Below are 27,837 nucleotides of genomic sequence, written 5' to 3' on the forward strand. Positions count from 1 at the left end.
CTCAGAAAATATTCAAAGCAAAAATATACATTATTACTAAAAAATAATACACAAAATGACAGGAAATTACTACAAAAACATTCAATTATAGGAACAACAACTTAAAGAAGAAAGTGTTGAAATGCAATTATTTTGGGTGTCAAAGTTGTTGTTTTTTTTAAAAAAGTGAATTTATTGTTTTATTTAAAGAGATTTTTTTTTGTTGAAGGGAATTTTTATTTCATTTAAATGTTTTTTTTTTTTTTTTTAATTGAAGTACATTTTTTTTTTTTTCGATTGAAAATGTTATTTTATTGAATTCACTGTGTTTTCTCCTAAACGGCCTCCCATAGAAATAATTTTAATCAAATTTCTTTTATTAAAGTGAATTTTTTTTCTTGGATTTAAAATATTTTTTAATTGAAATGAAGTTTTTTTTTTTATTGAAAATGTATTGATTTTTTTTTTTTTTTAATTCACTTGTAATTAAAGTGAAGGTTGTTTTTATTGTTTTTTTTTAATTCTAGTTTTTTATTATTTTAATTTGTTGTTTTTTATTTATCAATTTATTATTATTATTATTATTATTATTATTATTATTATTATTATTATTATTTTTAAATATATATCATGAAGACACGGTTCTACCTCCATAGAACCCTACCTAGTACCCTATCACGCTGTCAGCTTCACATTTCCACGCTGAGGCCGCTGAGTGACCCTCTTTGATCACTCGGCTGTTTCCGCTCCACTTCGTCTCTTTCCGCTGCCTCCCATGAGTTCCCACGCACTCTCTCCTTCTTCTTCTTCTGTGGTGGAGCTGAAAAATGGCTGAGAGCGTGAGCTGCGAGTAACGAGTAACGAGTAACGAGCTGGGAAGGAACGGAACGGAAAGGAGGGGAGAGAGGGAGAGAGCGAGAGACGTTAAAAGTCACAAAGTAAAGCCCCGGAGAACAAGTTTGACCGACGCTGACTCACATTAAAACCAGCGGCTTCATTTTCGTTAGAACACGGACGGTTTTATTAAAGCCCCACAGAGCCGAAACAAGGGGGAGCGAAACTGGTGAGTTTTTCCAACTTTTTGCACATTTCCAGTAGAGTCGCACTCACCCAGTAGGACCAGCACTAGCATTAGCACTGTAGCACTGTACTGGAAAATGGTGGAAGTGTTGCTCACTGTGCTGTAGCCACGCTGTTTCTATTACTGTTACTACTGCACTTTAAAAGTGAGCAAAAGAAGCACAGTTTGCTACACTTTGTGTCAACTTTTAAGACATTTAGTTTTAATCCACATTATGACGTCTATCATGCAACAAACACGTCAAACTCAAGAGAAAAGCCCGTTAACTTTCACATGGAGAAACAAACATTTGGTTTTCTGTTTTTTTTCCCCCTCCTGCACATTATTGTGTACGTGGTAAATAAATATGACAGTAGCTTTTATTTAAAAGCATTTATTACAAAAGTACTTTTCACTGTTTACAGTAAATGTGAAGTGTTATTAAAGGCTAAGCCTGTGCATAAGATTGTGTACTTACTGTAGTGTTACTCGTGTGGAGCCCTGAAGAACATGCACATGAAAAGTATTAGTGCTGGGCAATACGGACCTCATCTCGATATTTTTTCCCTAAATGGAGACATACGATATAAATCTTGATTATTTTTTTAACTCAAAGTCTTACCAGAAAGACAATTTTGGGTTAAATTTGCTGATGCAACATTACATTTATCAACAAACAGTTGCACAATATGTGCCTTTTTGGCTTTTTCTCCTGTAAGGGACAGCATGTGTGAGTGAGTTCTGTCGTGTAACTTGTTTAGATGAAGGTCTGGGTTAGGACGGACACAGAAATCCATCCAACTGTGCTTTTAATGCTGTTCTGAGAAGTAGTGAAGGCATAGACTCCTAAAACAATTCTAAAATGAGTGTGTGTGTGCGTGCAGTGTTTGTGTGTGCGCACCATGAGTGTTTGTGTGTGTGTGCATGCACCACAAGTGTTTGTGTGTGCGGCGTGCGCCCATGGGTGATTTTGTGTGTGCGTGCAGAGTGTTTGTGTGTGTGCACCACGAGTGTTTGTGCGTGTGTTACTGTGCGCGCAGTGTTTGTGTTTGTTTGTCTGTGCGCACCACAAGTTTGTGTGCGCACGCAGAGTGTTTGTGTGCGCACACAGAGTGTTTGTGTATGTGCACCATGTGTGTTTGTGTGCGCACACAGTGTTTGTGTATGTGCACCATGTGTGTTTGTGTGTGTGTGCACCACGAGTGTTTTTGTGTGCGCGCCACGAGTGTTTTTGTGTGTGCGCGCACCGCAGGGTGGTTGTGTGTGTGCTACTGTGCACGCAGTGTTTGTTTGTCTGTGCGCACCACAATTTTTGTTTTTGTGTGTGCGCCATGAGTGTTTGTGTGTGCGCACACAGTGTTTGTGTGTGCGCACACAGAGTGTTTGTGTATGTGCACCATGTGTGTTTTTGTGTGTGCGCCATGAGTGTTTGTGCGTGTGTGTGCACCACGAGTGTTTGTGTGCGCGCACCGCAGGGTGGTTGTGTGTGTGCTACTGTGCACGCAGTGTTTGTTTGTCTGTGCGCACCACAATTTTTGTTTGTGTGTGCGCACACAGTGTTTGTGTGTGCGCACACAGAGTGTTTGTGTATGTGCACCATGTGTGTTTTTGTGTGTGCGCCATGAGTGTTTGTGCGTGTGTGTGCACCACGAGTGTATTTGTGCGTGCGCGCGCCACGAGTGTATTTGTGCGTGCGCGCGCCACGAGTGTATTTGTGCGTGCGCGCGCCACGAGTGTATTTGTGCGTGCGGGCGCCACGGGTGTTTTTGTGCGTGCGCGCGCCACGGGTGTTTTTGTGCGTGCGCGCGCCACGGGTGTTTTTGTGCGTGCGCGCGCCACGGGTGTTTTTGTGCGTGCGCGCGCCACGGGTGTTTTTGTGTGTGCGCGCGCCACGGGTGTTTTTGTGCGTGCGCGCGCCACGGGTGTTTTGTGCGTGCGCGCGCCAAGAGTGCTTTTGTGTGTGCGTGCCACGAGTGCTTTTGTGTGTGCGCGCGCCACGTGTCTGTTTGTGTGTGCGCGCGCCACGTGTCTGTTTGTGTGTGCGCGCGCCACGTGTCTGTTTGTGTGTGCGCGCGCCACGTGTCTGTTTGTGTGTGCGCGCGCCACGTGTCTGTTTGTGTGTGCGCGCGCCACGTGTCTGTTTGTGTGTGCGCGCGCCACGAGTGTTTTTGTGTGTGCGCGCGCCACGAGTGTTTTTGTGCGTGCGCGCGCCACGGGTGTTTTGTGCGTGCGCGCGCCACGGGTGTTTTTGTGCGTGCGCGCGCCACGGGTGTTTTTGTGCGTGCGCGCGCCACGGGTGCTTTTGTGCGTGCGCGCGCCACGGGTGCTTTTGTGCGTGCGCGCGCCACGGGTGCTTTTGTGCGTGCGCGCGCCACGGGTGCTTTTGTGCGTGCGCGCGCCACGGGTGCTTTTGTGCGTGCGCGTGCCACGGGTGTTTTTGTGCGTGCGCGCGCCAAGAGTGCTTTTGTGTGTGCGTGCCACGAGTGCTTTTGTGTGTGCGTGCCACGAGTGCTTTTGTGTGTGCGTGCCACGAGTGCTTTTGTGTGTGCGCGCGCCACGTGTCTGTTTGTGTGTGCGCGCGCCACGTGTCTGTTTGTGTGTGCGCGCGCCACGTGTCTGTTTGTGTGTGCGCGCGCCACGAGTGTTTTTGTGCGTGCGCGCGCCACGAGTGTTTTTGTGCGTGCGCGCGCCACGGGTGTTTTTGTGCGTGCGCGCGCCACGGGTGTTTTTGTGCGTGCGCGCGCCACGGGTGTTTTTGTGCGTGCGCGCGCCACGGGTGCTTTTGTGCGTGCGCGCGCCACGGGTGCTTTTGTGCGTGCGCGCGCCAAGAGTGCTTTTGTGCGTGCGCGCGCCAAGAGTGCTTTTGTGTGTGCGTGCCACGAGTGCTTTTGTGTGTGCGCGCGCCACGTGTCTGTTTGTGTGTGCGCGCGCCACGTGTCTGTTTGTGTGTGCGCGCGCCACGTGTCTGTTTGTGTGTGCGCGCGCCACGAGTGTTTTTGTGCGTGCGCGCGCCACGAGTGTTTTTGTGCGTGCGCGCGCCACGAGTGTTTTTGTGCGTGCGCGCGCCACGGGTGTTTTTGTGCGTGCGCGCGCCACGGGTGTTTTTGTGCGTGCGCGCGCCACGGGTGCTTTTGTGCGTGCGCGCGCCACGGGTGCTTTTGTGCGTGCGCGCGCCACGGGTGCTTTTGTGCGTGCGCGCGCCACGGGTGCTTTTGTGCGTGCGCGCGCCACGAGTGCTTTTGTGCGTGCGCGCCACGAGTGCTTTTGTGCGTGCGCGCCACGAGTGCTTTTGTGCGTGCGCGCGCCACGTGTCTGTGTGTGCGTGCACCACGTGTCTGTTTGTGTGTGCGCGCACCACGTGTCTGTTTGTGTGTGCGCGCACCACGAGTGTTTTTGTGTGTCTGTTTGTGTGTGCGCACCACGACTGTTTTTGTGTTCGCGCACCACGAGTGTTTTTGTGTGTCTGTTTGTGTGTGCGCACCACGTGTCTGTTGGTGTGCGCACCACTTGTCTGTTTGCGCGCACCACGTGTCTGTTGGTGGGCGCGCAGCACGTGTCTGTTGGTGGGCGCGCACCACGTGTCTGTTTGTGTGTGCGCGCCACGTGTCTGTTTGTGTGTGCGCGCACCACATGCCTGTGTGTGCGCGCACCACGTGTCTGTTTGTGTGCGCGCACCATGAGTGTTTTTGTGTGTCTGTTTGTGTGTGCGCACTACGTGTCTGTTATTGTGTGCGCGCACTACGTGTCTGTTATTGTGTGCGCGCACTACGTGTCTGTTATTGTGTGCGCGCACCACGTGTCTGTTGGTGGGTGTGCGCACCACGTGTCTGTTGGTGGGTGTGCGCACCACGTGTCTGTTGGTGGTCGCGCGCACCACGAGTGTTTTTGCGCTCGCGCACCACGAGTGTTTTTGAGCTCGCGCACCACGAGTGTTTTTGCGCTCGCGCACCACGAGTGTTTGTGTGTGTGTAATTCAGTTGATTTGAATGTCCTGTAACAGATAAAGAAAAGAGTAATCTCTTGAAAACATTGTTAAACATCTCACAGATGTGCATGAATGAAAGCGAGCACAATGTTGCGCAACACAAGCCCAAACACTGCTCTAGATTTTTTTATTTTTTTTTCCTGGTTATTTTAGCTTCACATTCCACTGGTTACTTACTGGTTTCATATAAAGTCACTAACCAGTGTAACCACACTGCTTTTTCACTAACTCCACTTCAGTTGTTTTGAAACAACATTTGGATGTGATATAATTAGACAATGATGAATGTAATTGTTTATTGTGGATTTAGACAAACAATTCAAAAATGAAACCTGTAATGATAATAGAGTTATAACTAAATGGAAAATGGACAAAAATTACAAAAAAACACTTCCTGAAACTGAAATGGCATATTATTATTATTATTATTATTTTTGTTATTGTTATTATTATTTTAAACACAATCATATGGAAATTGTAATCTGACATTGAATATACCCACAAATGCATGTTTTGGTACATGTTTACAATTTATCAAATTACTGCTAGGGCTGGGTGATATGGGCCAAAATTAGAATAATTCAATTAAAATCTTGCCAGAAAGTAAATTTTCTGATGAAAAATGCCACACAGGCAAAAATAACATCAGTGTTTTAAGATTGGTTAAAAAAAAAAATGAAAATAACTTGTGGCCCAAAAGTAAATGCACAAAATGGCAGAGAAATATGCAAAAGAACAACACAAATACACAAAAGGAAACAAAAAGATGCACAATTGGACAACAGAAATACAAAAAAGAACAAAAATAAACAAAACAAAAATCCAAGAACAACATGCATACAAAAAAAATACACAAACGACTCAGAAAGACGTCCAAATTTACGGAAAAATACACAAAAGAACAACCTAATGACACAATAGGACAATCAGGGACATTTATTAAAAAACAGCTGAACAATATGTGACACTTTTTGCCCTTTTCTCCTCTAAGGGACAGCACGTGTGAGTGAGTTCTGTAGTGTGGCTTGCTTAGATGAAGGTCTGGGTTAGATCACACTCATTAATCCATCTCACTGAGCTTTTTATGCTGTTCTGGAAAGTTGTGACAGCAGTGACTCCTAAAACCAGCGTTTTAATACAAAATAAGCTATGAAATAAAATTATAATGTTATACGAGAAATTGTGATTTTCAGTGTCAGGCTGCTCGAACACACCTGGTGTGACGGAGCAGCGCCGTCACTAACGGCACTAATGGGGATTAATTTAGAATGTGATTTGAAAAATGCATTTGTTTATTAGAAAATCAGTTATCATTTGAAAAGGATGTGAATATTGTTTTTGTTTGTATTCCTTAATAATTGTTTTTGGTTTAATTTAAACCACACCCAAGGGAGGGGCTAACCTGTTAAAAGCAGTGTAGGAAGCTGCATAGAGGGCAGTCTTTCTCTGGAGGTGCATGTGGGAGCAATGTACCTGAACATTTCTGAAAGCCTCTCAGCTGGAAGTAGAGCTGGGACCAGGTTGTGTTTTTTTTTTTCTCTTGATGTAAATATTTGTGTTCCACTGTAAATATTGAGCACCGGCACCATTTTTGGAAAAATAAATGAAAGTCGACTTGCCATATGGATGGTCGTGGTTCTTCTTTTTGAACGAAAATCGAACCCCGCCACACCTGGGTTTAATATTTAGCATGCTATTAGCTGCTGATAAAAACGTTGCTTAGTGTATTTGTGTGCGTTGGATGAAACGTGTGTTTGACAGCGTCTGAAACTGGGACTTTCCTAAAATGTAAGAAGCAACTTAAACTCAATAGTTGAAGCCGTTTACGAGCTAACGTGCTAACTGTGATGCAGAGCTAGGACAGACAGGCTTTGTGTGAGTAGATTTCCTGCATACTGTATTTTTTACTAAGTTAAGGAACACCCAGTACTGCACATATGTTGCCTTTGATGATCAAAGCCATGCACTTACTGCTATTAGAAATCCCAGTTTTTTTAAATTCCCGAATGATTTAGAAGGTTTAAAACAGGCTCCCTTTCACGACAGCTTTTCAGTTTGATTATGTTTTTTCTATTAAAAATCTACCGTTTCAAGTGCTTTCTTAACAAAGTAGCAATTTATTATAAATGTACAAATTGAATCTGTGCTTTAATACAGGAAAGAACAAAGGAGCGTGTGTTTTATTTGTTGTTTTGTACATTATTGGAGTTGTCAATTTGTGCCTTTTTGTCAGTTTTTAAAAAAATATTTTTTCATCATTCTGTGTATTTATGTTGCCCTGTTTCTTTCTGTTGTAATTTTTGTGTTTTGGGATTCACATTTGTTGTTATTTTGTAGATTTTTGTCATTTTGTGTATTTATATTGTCCTCCTGTTTCTTTTTCTTGTTATTTTGTGTTTTTGGATGCATGTTTGTTTGCTTAAGGCCTGCCTCTCGCATCCTCTGCTAACTTTTCACAACGTTGCTTCTTTAGCACTCAAATGTCTCGCAGCTGTTTCTATTTAGCTCAGAGATTTTCTAGTGACGTCCACCAGGACAAATACAAATCAGGTGGTAAGAATGGATAAGTCGTGTTAAAACGTGCGTTCTCTGTGAGCTTCCATGTTGTTTCTGCTCCGTCCTCCTCCTCCTCCTCTTTCCAGCCTGTGGCGCAGCACATTTTTCAGATCCATGTGGACAGATGGCCTCGGGCCAAGCTGCGTTCATGTTGGATCTGAGCTCACTTCCTCCCCAGCGTGGCTGCACACAGCTAGAGAATCCATCGTATATCAATAAACACCTTAAATCAGCGTCGCAAAAGAAATTTACAGTTTTAATCTTCATAAGAACACCCAGATATTTGACTCACATTATTTAGTGTGTGTGTGTGTGTACGGTGTTGATGCACAGTGATGAGCAACTTTTGTCATTTGATAATATGTGTGTTATTTATCAACATTCATGTCAGTATTTAGAGCAGTTAGATCTCAAGTGGGCCGCAGATTTTATGTGAGGAAATGAGTAATTTCAACATAATTGTGCCTAGTTTGCACTTCTACATGTACATAAAATACTAAATATGTAAGAAACCGACAATAACCATGCAATAAGTGACAGATATCAGTCCCACCAGGATCTTCACCTTAGATTTGCTAGATTTTGTGACAAATTTTTATTTAATTAAGGGAAATATTATGTAATCATTTGAGGAAAATTTAGGGATTTTGTAAGGATTGAGTTTTTTCAACAGTTAAACATTAAAAAGGACTGAAATCATGTGATATAAGCACTAGGAGTGTTGAGTTTAATTTACACAATGATTCATATTTTCTCTGTAATTTTTATTTTATCCTACGGGCCAAATTGGATGCTCCAAAGGGCTGGATTTTGCCCCTGGCCCTTGAGTTTGATACATGTGATTTAGAGTAATGACCAATAATCTAAGCATCGATACAGTGAACAATAATGAGTTCAATCAGTTTTTGTTGTCATTTTGTATATTTGTCATTTTTTTCACATTATGAGCATTTTTCTTGTGGTCATTTTGTGTATTTTATGTCGTTCTCATTTTATGTGTTTTTAGGGTAAATTTGTGCAGTTATTTTTGTGTATTTTGGGAGTTTTTGAAGTCATTTTGCGCTTTTACTTTGAAGGCGGCACCAAATTAAACCGAGGGCCGCCAGTTGACCGTGTCTGACGTCGATATATATTATAGAGTTGGTTTGTACAGAAATTACATTCTTATGGATATAAATTTTGATGTGACATGATACTGACTATTAATTATAACTGTGTATTATTTACTGTTTGTAATGTTTCATTATTTCAAAAGAACAAAAATAAAGTAGATGTTGGAGGGCTTGAAGCAGCCGTTTGTGAATCCATATTCAAAGTTAGATGTTAATAATTAATAATGGTGTGAGCAGCCCTAGTCTACACTTCAATAAAGATTTAAAAAAACCTAATATTTATTGAATTATTTTGATCATATGTAATAAATGCAGCTTTTTAAAAAGGAAGATAATAGACTATAATGTACATTATACTGTTGTCATGCTAGTACACCTTTACAAAATAAGAAACAAACTACAAAAAGACAATTCAGCAATAAATATAACGCTTAATGATAAAGTGAAAATAAACAAGTATACAAAAAGACTAATTTACTTGTGCAAACGATGCAAAAAAAAATCCTGAAACTAAATTAAATAGTTGTAAAAATTCCACTTACAGTTTGTTTTCTTGCTCTTCTCAAAGCAAGAAATTTACGACATAAATGTAGCAAATGTTCTTTCCAACTTTTTAAGAATTGCATCGCATTCCAATTTAAATCCGTTTTTCTAAAAGCTGGTGCGTGTGTGTGTGTGTGTGTGTGTGTAATTATTGTAGCACAGTCACTATTATTTCCATGTCACCTCAAAAACCCAAACCTGACTTACTTTCATCTGATTGCACGGCCTCAGTGTGACTCACCGAGCCTCGACCAATCACGTGGAGAGCAGACTTTTCCCTCGTTATGTCTGGGATCTTTATTCAGGGGCAGATTTTTACCCCCACTCAGCATTAAACAGGATCCAGTGAGTATCTTTGCATGTTCTAAACACACCGAGTGTTATCGCTGTGAGGAAACAGCAGAGATGTCCGTCTGCGATGTTTGATCACTGCCTAGATACATTTTCTAATATTAGCACATTTCCTTTGATTTGCCCGGCTTCTCCTGTGACTGGGGAGCACATGTCCAGAGCGTCAGCCAATCAGAGCGTGGGATTACTTTCCCTCTCTCTAGCAACAGTGAGTTACTTGCTGCCTGTTTTATTAATTATTTTCCCCCCGCGGTCTCCTGCAGCCGTTTTTGGAGTCCCGGTGACAGTAAAGTGCAGCCGCGGTAGCTCTGCCTGAGCATCGTCATCTCTCTTTTTCCTTCTTCTTTCCTTTGCTTTTCTGCTGCTGCTGCTGCTCTGTCGCTGCCTGAGAAACAAAAGCCTGAGAAACAGAAAAGGATCAACTGACGCTGAGCTTTCCAGCTGCTACTGCTACTGCTGCTAAACCTGGACTGAGACACACACGACTCCACTTTTTCAAGTGAAAGTGAAAGACTTCAGCTCAGGCCCAGCACTCAAGTGTTTCTTCTTTTTTTTACTTCATCATCTTGTTTTTTTTTCCTTCTTTTTTTTTACTTCTTTGGCAAATAAACAAACAAGGGAATGGCAACTGGAGAAAAAAACAACAACGACAGGACTTTTTCACCCACTGTGGAGGACAGTGGTGGGGGGGCGGGAGGCAGGACTACTGCGTGTGTGTTTGGGGTGGGGAGGGTGAAGAGCAGGTGGAGAAGGGAGGGAGCGGAGTCTCAGGATGGGGTGGGGGGTATGGTGGTGTGAGGATTGTGGGCTGTGGTTGGGTATGCCAGTGCCACGTGTCTTGCCTGGCACCTCTCGCCTCTCCACTCCAAGGATGTTGGACTCAGAAGCTCTGCCTGAGCCTATCCGGCTTCTCGCAAAGCAAAAGAAGAAGAAGAAGTGGGGGTAAATGAGTGAGGTTTTTTTTTTTTTTTGCACTCTGCCGCATCCTGCCATCACTGGAACTCTTACATATTTTCGGAGGAAAAGGAAGGAAGGACTGCGTCCCCGTTTGCTGTGAATGTGGCGCTTGCTTTTAGAGAGTCGAGGAATGGAGGATTATCTAGACCAAGGTATAAACCAACCACGCAGCCTGACATAAAGCAGTGGTCGTGGCGCATTCTTTTTTCATCTCATTCACATTTTTTTTAACCGTCGTCCGTTTATCCCTGTTTATGCAACGATGGTTAAACATTAGGGCCTTGCAAACAAGGCCTAACCTTTTTTTTTTTTTTTTTTTTTTTTTTTTTTAGATGCTTTGGAAATTTATCTTACAATAACCTTCCACTTTTTTCATTTTCCCACTTTTCCACTACCTACGCTCTCTACCTCTACCTGCGTCTTTTTCTCCTTCGTCACCCTTTCGTCTCATGTAGAACCGTTCATGTCCTTAATTGGTCCATGGACCACAGAGTACGGACGCCATGTTCTCCTCTTTCCTCGCGTTTTGTCTCATCCAATGACTATATGCAATTTTCCAGAATTACTTTTTCCGCGTTTTTTTTTCCTTTTTTTTTTTCACGGTGAGAAAAATAAGTCATTTAACTGATTTTCTTTTTACTTTGATAATATAATATTATATTCTTATATTTTGCTTCTTGGGCTATCTTTCGTTTCTAGGTTTAGTGAATAAAAATTGGACTTATAGAATAAGTACCCTGAGGAAATGATGTACTTACTAATGACGTAGTTTGATTATCGGAGGAAGGACGGATGACTGCGTCCCCCGTTTGCAGTGAATGTGGCGCTTGCTTTTAGATAGTCGAGAAATGGAGGATAATCTAGACCAAGGTTTAAACCAACCACGCAGCATAACGAAAAGCAGTGGTCGTGGCACTTTTTTTTCCGAACCAATCTCTTGAAACACTGTCCGTTTATCCCTGTCTATGCAACGGTGGTTAAACATCGGGGCCTTGCAAACAGGGCCTAACCTCGTTTTTTTTTTTTAAGATTCTTCGAAAATTTATCTCAGAATAACCTTCCACTTTTTAACTTTTCCACTACCTACGCTCTTTACCTCTACCTGCGTCTTTTTCTCCTTCGTCACCCTTTCGTCTCGTGTAGAGACGAAAGGGTGACGAAGGAGAAAAATGTCCTTAATTGGTTCATGGACCACAGATGTCCGACGCCATGTTCTCCTCTTTCCTCACGTTTTGCCTCATCCAATGACTATATGCAATTTTCCAGAATTACGACTATATATCGTTAAAAAAAAAAAACGTTTTTTGCGCTCTCTTTTTACGGAAAGAATTTTTTTTAATTTAACTGATTTTCTTTCATAAATGTAAACAATATTTTCTGAATATATTCTTATATTTTTCTTCTTGGGCTTTCTTTCTTTTCTAGATTTTGGGAATAAAAATTGGACTTATAGAATAAGTAGCCTTAAGAAATGATGTACCTACTAATGACGTAGTTTGATATTATCGGAGGAAGGAAGGACGGACTGCGCCCCCCTTTTTGCAGTAAATGTGGCGCTTGCTTTTAGAGAATCGAGGAATGGAGGATAATCTAGACTAAAGTATAAACCAACCACGCAGCCGAACATAAAGCAGTGGTGGTGGCACATTTTTTTTGAACCAATCTTTCAAAACATTGTCCGTTTATCCCTATTTATGCAACGATGGTTAAACATCGGGGCTCTGGTTAACGGGGCTTAACCTCGTTTTTATTTTTTTTAGATGCTTCGCAAATTTGCCCCCAATTATCTCAGAATAACTTTCCACTTTTCCACTACCTACGTTCTCTACCTGCGTCTTTTTCTCCTTCGTCACCCTTTCGTCTCCTGTAGAAACGTTCATGTCCTTGATTGGCCCATGGACCACAGACGTCCGACGCCATGTTCTCCTCTTTCCTCTCGTTTTGTCTCATCCAACGACTATATGCAATTTTCCAGAATTACGACTATATATCGTTCAAAAAAAAGTTTTTTTGCGCTCTTTTTTCGCGGAGAGAATTTTTTTTAATTTAACTGATTTTCTTTCATAAATGTAAACAATATTTTCTGAATATATTCTTATATTTTTCTTCTTGAGCTTTCTTTCTTTTCTAGATTTTGGGAATAAAAATTGGACTTATAGAATAAGTAGCCTTAAGAAATGATGTACCTACTAATGACGTAGTTTGATGTTATCGGAGGAAGGAAGGACGGACTGCGCCCCCCTTTTTGCAGTGAATGTGGCGCTTGCTTTTAGAGAATCGAGGAATGGAGGATAATCTAGACCAAAGTATAAACCAACCACGCAGCCGAACATAAAGCAGTGGTGGTGGCACATTTTTTTGAACCAATCTTTCAAAACATTGTCCGTTTATCCCTATTTATGCAACGATGGTTAAACATCGGGGCTCTTGTAAACGGAGCCTAACCTCGTTTTTATTTTTTTTAGATGCTTCGGAAATTTGCCCCCAATTATCTCGGAATAACTTTCCACTTTTCCACTACCTACGCTCTCTACCTGCGTCTTTTTCTCCTTCGTCACCCTTTCGTCTCCTGTAGAAACGTTCATGTCCTTGATTGCTCAATGGACCACAGATGTCGGACGCCATGTTCTTTTCTGTCCTCGCATTCTGTCTCATCCAACGATGAAATATGTATTTTGAAAAAACAAGTGATTTTCCAGAATTAAATTTTTTGTGCTCTTTTTTTTTTTTAAGTACTTTTCTACTGATTTTTTTTTTTCACTTTGATAATATAAACATGTTCTGGATATTTTTTTATATGTTTGTTCCAGGGCTTTCGTCCTTATCTAGATGTAGTGAATAAAATGACTTATAGAACTGGTAGCCTTATGAAAGGACATAACTACTAATGACGTAGTTTGGTATTTTAGGGGACTACCATTCTTATATTTCAGAATTTGACTTTGTGGATTTTTTTTTCTCTACAATTTCAAAAGTTTTTTATTGGACAGTGTGAAGTGAAAACCATTTATCTTTTAAACTTTAGAGCTTCTTTTTTTTCCTTGCCCTTCTGGGAGGAAACTGTGGTAAATTGTTTCATAAAGAATTCCGCGAGCTGAAAAAGCCCAGCGTGCAGTTCTCGGTTTCGTTTCTTGCTTTGCAAAAAAATAAATAAAACCATTTTCATTTCACAGTTGTGGGTGAGTTGCACAAAGCTTTGTTTTTCTCGAGAAGTTCCATGAAGTCTTTGCTGTGGCTGTGATTGTGTGAATGTTGAGAGCAACAGATCCGCGTGTCCTGAGAGAAGACGCTAATTCATGGAGTTGTGCCAGTTCGCCATTTTCATGCAGTACTTCAACTCATTCCACGCAGATTTGTTGCTTTATTCTGCTTTTGATCAGGTTCATCTTGTTCGTTTAACTGTAATTAATTGTTTATTTTTTGTTTTTGTGTCACACAGGTCAATCACAATTCATGCCCAGATCACGCTGGAGATCTGAGAGCACTGCGGAGGATTAAAGACTTTCCCACTGCCGACGGTCGTCCTCCAATCAGAACCAAGCACACAGGGCCCTAATACCAGGCTTGCTTCAGCAGGTTTTTGCTGCTTCAGAGAGCATGTTGCCAACGCGCTCCCTCTGCTCTATCATCTGGCTCAACCGCGGTATCAAGCTGAGAAAAGTGGTCCAGTCCACCAACACTGGCCAGGCCTGAAGTGGCTGCTGCTGCCAACGATACAACATCGTGCAGTACGATAAAAACAAAACTCTGAACAATGCTTCTAAGTTTCGGGTGATTCCCTCTCCTCTCCATCCAGTTCTCCTCCAAACCACTAAACCGATCAGAGCACCTCGACACCCGATCGAGTCTCAGTAAAGGATCTCCTCAGTTGTTGTAGACTGAAGCCATTTTAAGTTCTTCTGAGTTAAAATGGCGGTGGAAGGATTTCAGTACCGTGCTCTGTACACGTATACCAGGGTCCAGGAGGAGGACTTGGACCTTCAGCCTGGAGACTTTCTAACCGTCAGCAAAGCTTCTCTGGCATCGTTGGAGAACTACCAGGAGGGGTGCGCGGAGCAGCCCGAGGGTCTCGGGTGGCTTCTCGGCTACAACGAACGCACCAAACAGAGAGGCGACTTCCCAGGGACTTACGTAGAGTACGTGGGTCCCATCAACATCACACACCCATCGAGTCAACCGCGGTTGCAACGGCCTCTTCCTGAAGCTCCCAAGACCGACGCATTTCAAGGTAAGAGATGCATTCAGTGGCCTTCAGGCCATAGTTTCTATCATTGCCACAAATAAGTCCTGCTTACAGAAGATTCTAAGATTACAATAATTATAAGGTATTTACAGCATTAGGGACGATCTGTAGTTTTTATTGTTTTATTAAGCATTTTTTTCCGACTTTGGCCATAAAATTATTTTTGCCAATTTCATTGAAATGAAAGAAAATAAAATGCAGAACTGGTTTTTAGTCACAGAAAGTAAATATTAGCAATAATGTGGGGATTTAAAATTTGGATTTTGCTTTTCTTGAAGTGGACCTTTGGTGGTCCTCAAACCCCAGTTTGAGAAAACTTGTTTTGATCATCCAATCGGAATACCCCTAATAAATACAATCAGATTTGCCTAATGACTTTTTCTTAACATTCCACACTGCAAAATAAGTAATAAAAGTATTCATGATTTTATCGCATCGATAGAGGTTTCGATCAATGCGTATAGATACAATATCGGTATCGTATCGGAAGTGGAAAAACAAAAACAAATTTCTATTTTTTACATACTACAAAATAATTAATAAAAATATGTAAGATCATATCGTGAATACTTAAAGATATAATTTTGGTGTAGTATCGGAAATGAAGAAGTTGAAGACCCCTATTAAACACAGTCTCAAACAAGGTCACTTCAATTGCAGCGCTCAAATCGTTTTTTTGTTTTATGAACATAATTACTTTAATGGCCATAAACAAACCCTGTTTAGACATAATTGGTGTTTGTGGGGTTATGCTTTTTTTTTAATGTTTAAATTTTTTGGTGCCAAACGTGTCACACAGCACATAATGTGTGCTTTAAATGACAAAATAATCCGTGCACTTGCGTGACTGCCCTGCTCATGCTCCCGCCTGCTTGGCTCTGGCATGGGTCGTGTCCATCTGTGTGGCTTTTTTTACATTTCGGACTCACATCTGTTTTTGGCATCCAAGCTACATCTGGCCTTATCGGCTCAAAAGAAAACGCAGGCCCGTCCTTTGCAGTGATGCGATATTGACCCCTGTTTAAGTAAGTATGGGTGAAGGATCGAAAGGATGGAAAGGAACTGAGAGGTTTTTTGTGCAAATGAAAACTGCTCTAAAAATCCATCATTGAGTATAAGACGTCTGTTCTGCTTCAATCTACACCTGTGACTTTTTAATTTCTTATTCAGCTTTTCATATTTATACTGATTTTTTTCATTATGTTATGAAAGGTGCAGCGGTCCAACTCAAACACACACTTGGCACTGACTAAATCTACCTGTGCGTGCTCTGCTTTGATTTCCGACCAAAACTTGCTCTCGGCCTCCCAAGATTTTTGCCATTCCTCCTGATAGTTAGCTTATTACTTCTCTGTACGTAAACGCCAAAGGAGACGAAGTAGTCACATGGAGCCAGAGGAAATAAATAAAAAGTGTTTATACGACTCAAAAGCCCTAATCTCTGCTGTTCCTTTTTACTTTCAGCACTCTATGCACATAGTGTGTGAACTCTAGATCACCTCTGCTTCACTTACTAACTTTTTTACTACTTCAGCCTGATATATGCTGTAAAGTTCTTTGGATTTTTCTAAAGGAGCAAAATATTTCAATGTTTTAATGTTCTGTTGTGGTGTAAAATGAGATTAAAAAAAAAGCAAGAAAGAGGCAGGTGAGGACAACAGTATCTGTGTAAGTTTTGATGGACAGTGAGACAAACCAGTTGGGCAGCAGGCATTGGTGTCTGTGATGTGGAGAGACAAGGGGAGAGAAGAGTGTGTGTGTGTGTGCGCGTGTGCGTGTGCGTGTGTGCGTGTTAGTGTGAGGGATTAAAGAAAAACACTTTAGTAAGGCCTCGATTTTCTGTGGTCCCTGAAAATAGATGGAAAAAAACTAAATTCAAGTTCTGAAAGTTCTCTTTTCTTAAAATCAAGCCCTGATTTGACACAGGAATGCCTCGCATGCATGTTTTGGGACAATGTCACACATAAACATGCTATTTTTCATCGGAAAATTCCGCCAAAAATCTTGCGCTAAAGGTAACGGTTCGACGAGTAATCGTGTTATTCCGTGACTAAAAATGAAGGCAGAGCTTCTCTGCAGTGTTCTTTTATTGTGGTGTTGTGATGAACAATCGGTTCAGATTATTATGACTCCATTCAAGTATGAAAAAAGTACTGATGCTCTGCAAAAATCTGCCACCAAAAACAATGTTTTACTTTTAGTGAGGTTAGTACACATTCAGCGCCATAAATGCAATGGGGCTAATATTTTGCGTAATAATTTATTTTGGTGTTTTGGTTCTCGGCCTTGGTTTTCTCATTTTAGGGTTCGGCCAAGAATTATCATCTGTGCATCCTTAGAAAAAAGGCTCTGGTACAGACAGGTTTAGCTGATGGTGTATTAGCTGAACTCGTGATCATGTTACCTGTTGATTCGTGACAGCAGAAACATTGTTCTTCCATTCACACGGCTGTGCAGGATTTCATGCAAAATGTGAGGGTGATTCTCTGCTTTCACAAATAATGTTTTGGGACCATATCACACATTTCTATGGAATTTTTACTGTTGGATTCGTGGCTGAGGGGCTAGCATTGTGGCTAACGTCTCACTAGCGATGTAATCCCGTGTGATTTTTAGTAGGGATGCACACAAATTCTCGCCTGAAACCAAAAATTGAAAATGAGAAAACCAAGACCGATCCTTTTTAAACTTTAATCCTCTCTACTGTTCGCCTGTAAACTGGCAACAACATATTTCCAGTGGGAGAGAAAAAGAGAAACCAAGAGCTAACAATATAAAGCAGCTTTTAGTTGTTATGCTTCAAAGAAGTGGAACAGACTTTAGCAGCAAATCCAAGTTAAAAGCCTTTCTTTTCTCTACTGCTGATGACTGAGAGGGAGATTTTTAATCATTGTATTGTTGAATTCAGACTGCATCATTAATCAAATTGTAATTGTGATCACAATTTTGGTTGCCACAATTAAATTAACCAAATCGTCGGCAATATTTACGTTTAAAATACCTGCTAAGTACTCTTTAATAGTGTATTTATTCAGTTAGCTTTTGGTATATTTTAAATTATTGGGTTCCATGCATCCATTTTATGACCCGTTCTTTTTGTTCAGGGTCGCGGGAGTCTGCTGGTGCCTAGCTCTCATTGTGCGTTAGGCAGGGATACAGCCTGGACAGGGCGCCAGTCCATCGCAGTGAATTCTTGGGTTACATTTTACATTTGGGTGACACAAGTTTTTTTTTTTTTTAATTACATTGCACTGTAAACTGTATACATATTGTTTGTGAAAAAAAAGATTTTTCTCTAATACTGTTTGATAAATAATTGTGATTAGAATCGTGATTACAATCGTGATTATCATTTTGGCCATAATCGTGCAGCCCTATTTCAAACAGTTTATTGTTTTAATGGCTGGTGTTTGCAGAGTTAAACACCATCAACAGGCCTGTGGTAAACACAGCTCATCAGTCACACAGACTCAGCCTGACTTTAGACGTCGTTCCACTCGTTAAAGGTTTGAAAAGTCGGTGCCAGTTCCTCTCCCTCCTCACCCGTACGTCCTCGTTTCACTCCTCACCTTTTCTCCACTTCTCCGACTTCACTCAAGTCGAGCTGCATTTTCATGCAAATGCTGTTCCACTGTGTGAAAAGCAGGTGTGAGATTGTACAAAGAGGTGAAGTACTAGTGTCCATCTGTTGTTCAGGTAAATAAATGAAGCTCCGAGACCAGAGAATGTGCAATGTTTTATGAGCTGGAACCTGTGAAATGTAAATGACGGGTTTTTTGTTGAACAAAATACATGCTTTTGTTTGTGACGCATGATATGTGCATTTGTGCCGCTGTGTTTTATTCCAGTTTATTTGAGTCTATAAAAAGAGGGAGAGCTTCTCTTCTCCCCCCCCTTTTTCTCTCTCCTCTCCCTGGCCTCACTTTAACTGCCTGCTGAAGTGAACCATGGCTTGGCATTTTTTGCAAACTCGTCCTGCTTCTCTCTCTCACCAACCATGCCCCCACCCTCCCTCCCATCGCTCGCTCTCTCCTATCCTCGCTCTCTGCAGCTTCTCCCCCCCTCTCCGATTCACATACACGTCTGATACTGTCTCTGGGTGGCTATAAAACATGTTTGCAAAGCCAGTTCTCAGAAAGGAGAGGCCTCTGCTTGCTCTCCCGGCGCCCTACCAGGAAAACACTTTCAAAGAACCCACGTAGGAGGAGCAGGAGGGTGGGAGGAGTGGAGAGAGAGGCCAGGGCTAAAGTTGATGCCAAGGCCACGCTGAATATTCTCCTGTTGCTAATGAAAGAGTATTAAAAGACAGACATTTATTTAGATGTGAAATGCTGCGTTGAAAGGGTATAGTTTGATTAAGAATCAGAAAACTAGGCCTTCCTAAAGCCTGTGATTTTCTATATTTTCATGTTTACACATTTTTGTTTTCTTTCTGTTTCATCTATTTTCCCTCATTCATTGGGGTGTGCAACTCATTTTAGTTTAGGGGCCAGATACGAACCAGTTTATTCTTACATCAGCCACTGGAAAACAAGCAATTAAAAAAATATTGTGCCCTATTTTTTTTTAATCAAATTTAAATAAGTTTTCTAACCTTTTTTTTTTTTTTTCAATTTGGGGAAATTTTATGGAATACGTTAAGGAAAATCACAGTTTTGGATGACTTTCTTTTCTTCTCTTTAATTCAACAATAAGTGGATTACAAACACAAATAAGTGGGTAGATAGTAGGGATGGACGATATTGACAAAAAAAATTTTGTCACGATAATTTCTGGTATTTATCACGGTAATGATAAAAATCACGATAAATAAAAACTATAAATGAAAAATAATAACTTTTACAACTTAGTGTAAACAGGTTCTTTACAAACACAAGTAAATGTGAATACGTCAACATTAGACACATTTAAAAAGGATACAATAGCTGCTGACTCAAAGAGTTCATCAGCTGATATTTTATGCAATATATTAGTGCATCTGGGTCACATTAGTGTTATTGTATGTAATTAATTTATTTCCTAATTTGAAATAAAAAAAATTCTCAAAAAACATGAAAAGCAAAAATAACCCCATTAGTGTTTTTACTGTTGCTGAATCTTGTTTCATTTATCTGATAATGAGTTACATAAAGTTATGGTTAATAAATAACTCTGATTTCCTATAATTAAACCAGATCAAGCTGATGATTTAATCATTCAGTATAATTAGGTGTAATAATCTCAATAGTTACATTAGTCTAATTGAACCAACTTTGTCTGTGAACACGTGAAATATAATTGAAAAATATTGCATTTCACAAATTGGGACGGATGCATAGTTACATTAATATTATGCCAACATTTATTTCACACAACGTGTGACATGTTTAGCTTTTAGTCTTCCATAAAGTGTTAAATCTGACCATAAACAAATCTGTGGTTCTCTGTGGTTTTATGACAGTAAGACGTGTTCTTTTTACTTGGTCTATTCCTTATATGGAGTGATTAGCATTAGCTCTGTTCGTCCGTGTGTTAGCTTAGCATAGTTAGCTTTAGTAGAGTTTCCAGTTCATAATCATTGCTAAAGGTTCATCTCTGTCCCCTAACTTTGGGTGGATCTGACGGAGGAACTTGAATCATTTCCCTTTGTTGGATGGTTGTCTGGTTTTAACCAAGTAGCAGTTCATGTTGTATCGCAGCATAGTAGCTTCTGGTAGCCGTGACAAACACCGCGCACACGCAGATGGCGGTGTGTGCGTGGGGCGGTGGCAGTGCAGATCAGAGCTTCCGTAAACAGCGTTCCGTTCCAGAGAATAATAAGTTGACAACAAACAGGGGCAGTTTTGGCCGTGGAACATGTTTTTTTGGGGGCATTCTTGGCTAAATTGAGGGACAAATGGCCCGTGGCCCTCGCTAATTTCCGACATGGGAATTTATCGTTTATATCGTGGGATGACATATTCTTACCGGTGAGAATGTTTTTGACGATAAATCATAAACGATAAAATATCGCACATTCCTAGTAGATAGATATATGTATGGTAGTGATTATTTATATACTAGGGTTGTGCTTTGCCTTGAATCTGAAGATATGATTAGGGATACACCTTTTTTCACTTCCGATACAATACCGATATTGCTGCCTTGGATATTGGCTGATACTGATATTGATCCGATACAATATCAGCACGAATCATACATACTTTAATGATTTATTTTGTGATGTTAATCAAACAGAGAACAATACTCAACAATTCATGTTCACTTCAGTTATTTTACACTGTCAGTGTATAGTGGGGACAACTGAGGAGATTCGAGATGCAGTCCGATAAAATCCCATATTTGATTACTGGCTGATATTGGACCGATATCCGATATCATTATTGGATCGGGACACCCCTAGATATGATACGATTCACAATTTGTATGTCGTGATGCAATATATCGATGTGTCAGGTGGCAATTTCCTCATGATTTTGTTTATAATAAAAAAAAAAAAATTATTTGTTCTCCGCAGTTGCAGAAAATATGAAGCCTTACATTACCTGACTTAATTATGTCCTCAGAGGTACACACATTCTCATGGGGTTACGTGACAAAAAACCCATAAAAACTGCACGACAACATTGTAAACTAGAATATAAGTCGAGCAGCAGTCAGGAGCCTCCATGCACTGTGACAAATTACACATTGGCTTTTGTAATACTGCCCTCTAGTGGTGACAGAGAAACGATCTCAATTTGGAAAAGCAAAAATATGCCGACAGCTACATTGCGTTGCGTTAGCAAAACGTGCTTTGCTACTGCGTACTTGTGTGAAAGTGGATTGTCAGCTTTGACAAACATGAAAACAAAATATAGAACAAGACTTATTCGTGGAGAACGATTTAAGACTCAGACTCTCAAATTCAGCCAAACATTAGGAGACTCAACTCCCTCCCTGCTCTCCCTCCCATTCGTCCACTCATCCCCTTTCCTGCCCCTGCCTCCATCCCCGCTCCGCCTCCTTCCACCCTCTGCCCTCAGTTCTCTACCCTCCTTCACCCCTCTGCCCCCTCTGCCCTCCATCCCCCCCCCTTCATCCTGCCACAGTCTGCCCCTACAGGACCTGGCATCACCCCCCTCCACCTCCACCCCCCGCGTGCTCCACTAATTCACGCACCCTAAACTCTGCACAGCCGTCATTGTATTGTTATGCTATTTGTACTATTTGCACACTACCTCACTTTTTAACTTCGTAATTTAATCTGCACTCTGTTTATGTTATTAATACTGTAATTTATTTATATTCTACCTCATAGTAATTTATCCACATTCTACCTCATAGTGGAACACTCACAAGTGCCTTGTCTGTCGATTGTCTGTTGTTCGTTATTTGTTGTCCGAATGTCTTTAGTTAAGTTATTTGTTGTATAGTATTGCTAGTTGTTTTTTTGTGTGTTTTTGTGTTTTAAGTGCTCTTTTTATGCACTGCAGGTTTGCACTGGGGCTTGGGGGGGATTGCAATTTAATCTGTGCTGTATGTTTAACATGGTGCATATTTGACAATAAAGAACCTTGAACCTTGAACAAAGTTCTGTTCATCCTCTGAACCTCAGTCTCTCATTAAAGTTGTAGTGAGTTCTATTTAAATTTTAAAGTGATGAATATGTCGAATTTCTTTTTCAAATATAAAAAAGATTGTTTCTCACTGAAAATGCCAGATGTTTTATTTTATGCTTACATATTATTATTATTATGTATTATTCCTCAACAGGATAGGTGAAATTCAGATACAGATTTCATTGTAGGGCTACATTTTATGACATTGCATTATTATGTTTTTTAAGTGTGCAGGAGTAGGAGGTCGATGGATTCAGGTTAAATGTCTGAAGGGGTACGGGACTGTGGAAAGTTTGGAACCACTGATCTATATGATTAATAATATAGGCTGTATCATAGCTGAGCGATGTTTGTAAAGCGTACGATTAGGAGAAGAGGAAAACACATTTGCACCGCAGTTATTATACGACTAGCCTTTAATACAACTTTATTAAAATAGTATTAATTTAAATATATATCGAGGTTTACACAACACTTATCATGTTCAAAGAAGACCGTTTTCAGACAGGAGATAAGACTTCTTATTGTTATCTTTAGTTTTATGTGCGCGCTTAGACACACACTTTGTGACGATGAATAAACGTCTTTGTTACTTCTTATATTTGGTGAGGGTTTTTGCCGTGTCGTATGTGCTAAAAGTAGCTCACGAGCTGAAAACGTGAGGGAGGGGAGGGCACCCCCCCTGCTCTTAGTCTGAGATATGTAGTGACAGAGGCATGACAGACAGCGTGATTCATGGCCTATCCACATAGTTTGGATGCACTGAAGACATGCAGCAGTGAAACACGACTAGTAACACACACACACAACGCTACACAGCAGCCGTGAACCAGACGCCAACTGGACTTGTCACCACATTAAATGAAAAACACATGCTGTCACAAAGTGTTTCAGCAAACTTTAACCGTATCTGTTAATCGAGCACAAGAGGTCAGTCCGATGGAGTGAAATCATAGCGATCATAAATAGTGGAACATATTCATAGGTTTGGGCTTGGTTTCATAAAGGGGAGTGTTTATGAGAGGCTGAGCTTTTATTGTAGTTGGCCAGGCTAACTCCACTCCTGAAGGTCGATTGTGTTCCTCTGTTACACTGCTGTTGGATGCTACACCACTGTTCCTATTTTTCTTATTATTCTTTTTTAGGAGTAATCCTTCTGTAATATTTACAACTGTAGTGGCTTCTTTAAATAAACCCGCCAATAACACCAGGCAACCCAATATTGAGTTTATGTTAAAGGAAAGAAATGTAGATACTGGAATCTTATCACCTAGGATTTATTCTCAGTGCTTCTCAAAGTGTGTGGCGCGGCCCCCTGGTGGGGAATGGAGGTACGACAGGTGGGGCGCGACAAACAGAAGTGCCAATCTTCTTAAAAATCTTTCTTCATTGACAATAAATATCATTAACACTGAAAAAACGCCTACACACAAAGAAAGTAATGACGAGAAGCCTTAAAATGCAGCAGAAATTAAAAGAGCATTAAATGATTAGACTGGGAATAAAATAATAAATGATTTACGTCTGCATGTGAAGTGGAACGGAACAATAAACAAACTTTCAATAGCTGACTTAAGAAAATAATTTATTTTTTTTGTTTTCTTAAGCTTTTTTGGCACAGATTGCAAACAATGTTTGGTTATTTCCTGTGTTTTTGACTGTTGCACTTTTACTTTTGTTTTTAAGCAGTTAATTATTATTATTATTCTATTTAGTTTTTTTATGTTTTATTATGAAATTTGATACTACATGTTCCTTGTTCGTTCAATACATTTGAAAATGTGTTATTTGTCAAAGTGAGGAATACCCAAAAAGGTTTGAGAACCACTGCCGTAGAACAATCTGGTTTTTGGTATATATATATATAATATGTGTGTGTGTGTTTAAAACTCTCTTGTAACAAAACCTCTGATTTTCTGTTTTCAATTTTTTTCTTAATTCGGTTTCATTTCCCTTTCATAGGTTTTCCCTAATTTAGTGTAATAACTAGCGTAGTAATTCTGTAGTGATTGTATGACTTGACTCTTATTAATACTGTATTTATATTTTCTAGATTTCAGAAGTGCTGAATGGAACCGCACTTTGAAATAACGTACTACAAAATCTTGCATTGCGACATGTCATGTTATAGTGGCTATGTAAGATTTGGTGGTTCGCAAGGTCTTTATGTTTATCTAATCCAAACACCTTCTGTTTTATCATGGAAAAAATGGTTAAAATGTGTGATATACTCCCAAAAAATGGATTTGAGAGTATATTCCGTGTCATATTATTTAACATCATGGCTAATTCTGAGATATTCGTCTATATCCTGTGATCGCAGAAAATCTGAGGCCTTAGTCTTGGTATTAACCAAGAATGTTAAATCCCCTGTGGGATTGATAAAATAACATGCCCCACCAAAAATTAATCCATCAGCATTTAAAAAAGAGAACATTGCATTAGAAGAAACCTCACACAATTCACATTTAAAAAGAAGAGGTTGAGCAGTGTTTGAAAGTTGTTTTTTAACAGTTTGTAGACTTGCCGTGATTACACATGATTAAACGGGAAAATTGATTTTCCGATTTTTAACTTCTTTTAAATCCCCCTTAATAAATAATCCAATTCCGATTTTATATTGATTAATTGTGCAGCCTTACGATAGTATATGCACCTGGCCAAAAATGGACAGAAAAAGTGATTTAAAAAAAGGGTTCAAAGTGTCAATATTGGTTTAGGGAGGGGGGGGGCATTTTATGGGCATGACAATTCGTGAATGTGGTTAAATTGGCAAAAGTAAGCATGAAATATGGTGAAAAGAGGTTAAAAGTGACAATAATGGGGCAAAATATCTGACGTTAGGGGGAAAAGTGGTGGAAAGGGTTTATAAGTGTCAAAAATGTCTTGAAAGTGACAAAAATGTGCAGAAAAGGTATTGAAATTTGATGAAGTGTCAGAAATGGGAGTAATGTAGCAAAAACTGCTCCCCTGGCGCCGCAAAAATGGCTGCCCACTGCTTCTCAAGGGACGGGTTAAATGCAGAGGACAAATTCCATGTATGTAATAACATTACATGGCCAATTAAAGGCGAAAGCCCCGATTTAATCTTAATCTTTAAAATGCATTAAAAAGAGCAAAAATATGGCAAGAAAAAGTGATGAAAATAGGTTAAAATATGGCAAGTTTGGTGTAGTTGCAGAAAAAGGGTAAAAATAAGCAAAAATTGGCTTAAAATTGTAAAAAAAAAAAAAAATATATATATATATATATATTTATATATATATATATATTCTTAGTTTCTTAAAGGCATCTGGGTACCCCCACCTAGTATCTCACGACCCCAAATGGGGTCCTAACCCCAAGGTTGAGAACCCCTGATTTAAAGTATCAAAATCTGTTAATTAAATACAAGTTGAGACATGCCAGTAAATAGGCACATGATTCTCAGAACACAGGTTGGTTTGAAATCTGTTAGTTATAGTTTTCTGCAGTTTTCTTTCCTTTTCTGCCATTATTTGTCCTCCTAACATTATGTCTGCTCTGTGTGGAGGAATGTGTTAAATTTAGCCCAAAAAAAGGATGCAGTGTTGGGAACAAACTTCAGAGATTAGAGGTGCATTAATTTCTATCCTACGCTGGGAAAGAATTGAGTTTCTAACCCTTAAAGCAGAGGGATGTAGAATGGAGCTGAGCCTGCTGTGTATTACATAAGCTCCACTGATGGAGGAGATAAAGCAAATATTTACCTTCACCTCATCCAGTTTACTTCTGCAAGACGCTAAAACAAAACAAAAAAGAGAAGAGATTTCCAATCCCGACAATTTCAGGTTGACGTGTTGGAAACTATGTTATGGGGAGAGATTTGTCTCAAAAATATTCACAAATAGATCCACAATTTTCGCATGTGTTTTTTAGATTTCCACATGTTTTTTTTTTGTTTTTTACGTGTATCTTTCAGATTTTCCCATTTTTCTAATATTCGTGTATTTTTCAGATTTTCACGTGTTTGTCAGGTTTTCAAATGCGTTTTTTTTGCATTTTTACATGTGGTTTCCAGATTTTTCTGTGTATTTTATAGATTTTTACACATGTTTTTCAGATTTTCACGTGTTCTGAAAAACACGTGAAAATCTCAAAAAACACATGAAAATTTTGGATCTATTTGTGAATATTTTTGAGACAAATCTCTCCCCATAGATTACGTGTCATGTTTTTAAGAGCAGGGCTGATAAGTTAAAATGTGGGGAGAGTAGCTGAATATAGAGCATCTTTTCATGTGATGTGTACATAAAGGTGACGTTTGAGGCCTGACGTGCACCACAACCCGGTGTCAGCTCAGGTCACAGGAACCCTCTCTGCCAGTGTGCACGCTGCTGTGCACGCTGCGGTCGCAGAGATAAAGTTGTTATGCATCTCCTCTATGCCCACTTTTCCATGCCTTTCCCAGAGGAAAGTAAGGAGAGTCTGGAAGCTTTTTTGAAGTTGTTCATTGGTAACTTCACACTTTTATTTCCCTTTTCCTTTCACCCAAACTGAACTCCATTAGGGTGCACATTCTGGAACTAAATAATTCATCCACTCCACTATTGGAAGCAACACATTATCATTTTTGCAGTATGTGTCCACTTTGTCAGCTTTTTATTTCCGCATTAAAAACAGATGTTCTGGTTTTAAATTCATTTTTTTTTTTTATCATTGTTTCAACTTTTAAATTCAATCTGTGAAAGGAAAAGGAAATTAAATTAAGATATCAGCATAGTAATGTTTTGGGAAAACCTTTCCAATATAGGAAATGATGAGACCAACATACATTCACATGATAAACCCTGATAACCAAATGGATTTTGGAAATGTGGGAGTTTGTCACAGTTGCACACCAATCTTTTCCCTGAGTGTGTTGGTGGTTTTCTTCAAGATGCTTTTTTTAATTAGACAAAGAAATATTGTAGACTTTGAGGATCAATAAATCTAGATCATGTGCTTAAAAAAACACATGTAAAAGGTTTATATTCTCCACTGATCAGTTTTCTGACTTGAGTGTTGCATTGTGGGATATGGAGTCCCATAGACATGTGCATAGTGTTTTTATTTCTTTCTTACTGTGTTTTTTGTTATATTTGCCCCAAAAAAACACATCTCTAGTGTTTTCACTGAAAGTTGCGGCAAAAACAATTGTTGATGTTTATTTTAGGGTTTACACAGAAAGATCTGAATTTAGATGAAAGTGAATGTCTGGTGGAGTGAGGTTTTATATATATATATATATATATATATATATATTAATATATTAGATATATTAATGCTAACCATGTGCAATAATATTAGCACTTGCCCTTAGCCAACCAGGCTAAGGGCAAGGTGCAATTTTTTATTTAAGACAAAATATTAGCACGTTCACGTGTCACAAATAAATACATAAATAAATATCACCGGGAATACTGGGAACAAACGAGAAGAAAAATGGAGTCAAGGCAGTCACTGTCCTTTTT

General features: G+C 39.9%; 1 protein-coding gene across 3 annotated transcripts in view; it reads left to right on the forward strand.

Annotated features, from left to right (window-relative positions):
• The first annotated feature begins 754 nt into the window (after positions 1-754).
• Positions 755-27,837, forward strand: part of pik3r2 (phosphoinositide-3-kinase, regulatory subunit 2 (beta)) — a 47,690-nt gene continuing 20,607 nt past the window's right edge. For 2 of the 3 annotated variants that reach the window (XM_028472690.1, XM_028472692.1), the window contains exons 1-2: positions 755-1,042; positions 13,983-14,771. In XM_028472690.1, coding sequence (XP_028328491.1) covers positions 14,453-14,771 — 319 coding nt within the window. In that variant the 5' untranslated portion in view covers positions 755-1,042; positions 13,983-14,452. Of the gene's footprint in view, positions 1,043-10,409; positions 10,696-13,982; positions 14,772-27,837 lie in introns of those variants that run through there. The other variant, XM_028472691.1, reaches the window with a different exon arrangement.

This window comes from Gouania willdenowi, chromosome 17 (genome assembly GCF_900634775.1).
Source record: "Gouania willdenowi chromosome 17, fGouWil2.1, whole genome shotgun sequence".
In the NCBI taxonomy this organism is placed as follows: domain Eukaryota; kingdom Metazoa; phylum Chordata; class Actinopteri; order Blenniiformes; family Gobiesocidae; genus Gouania; species Gouania willdenowi.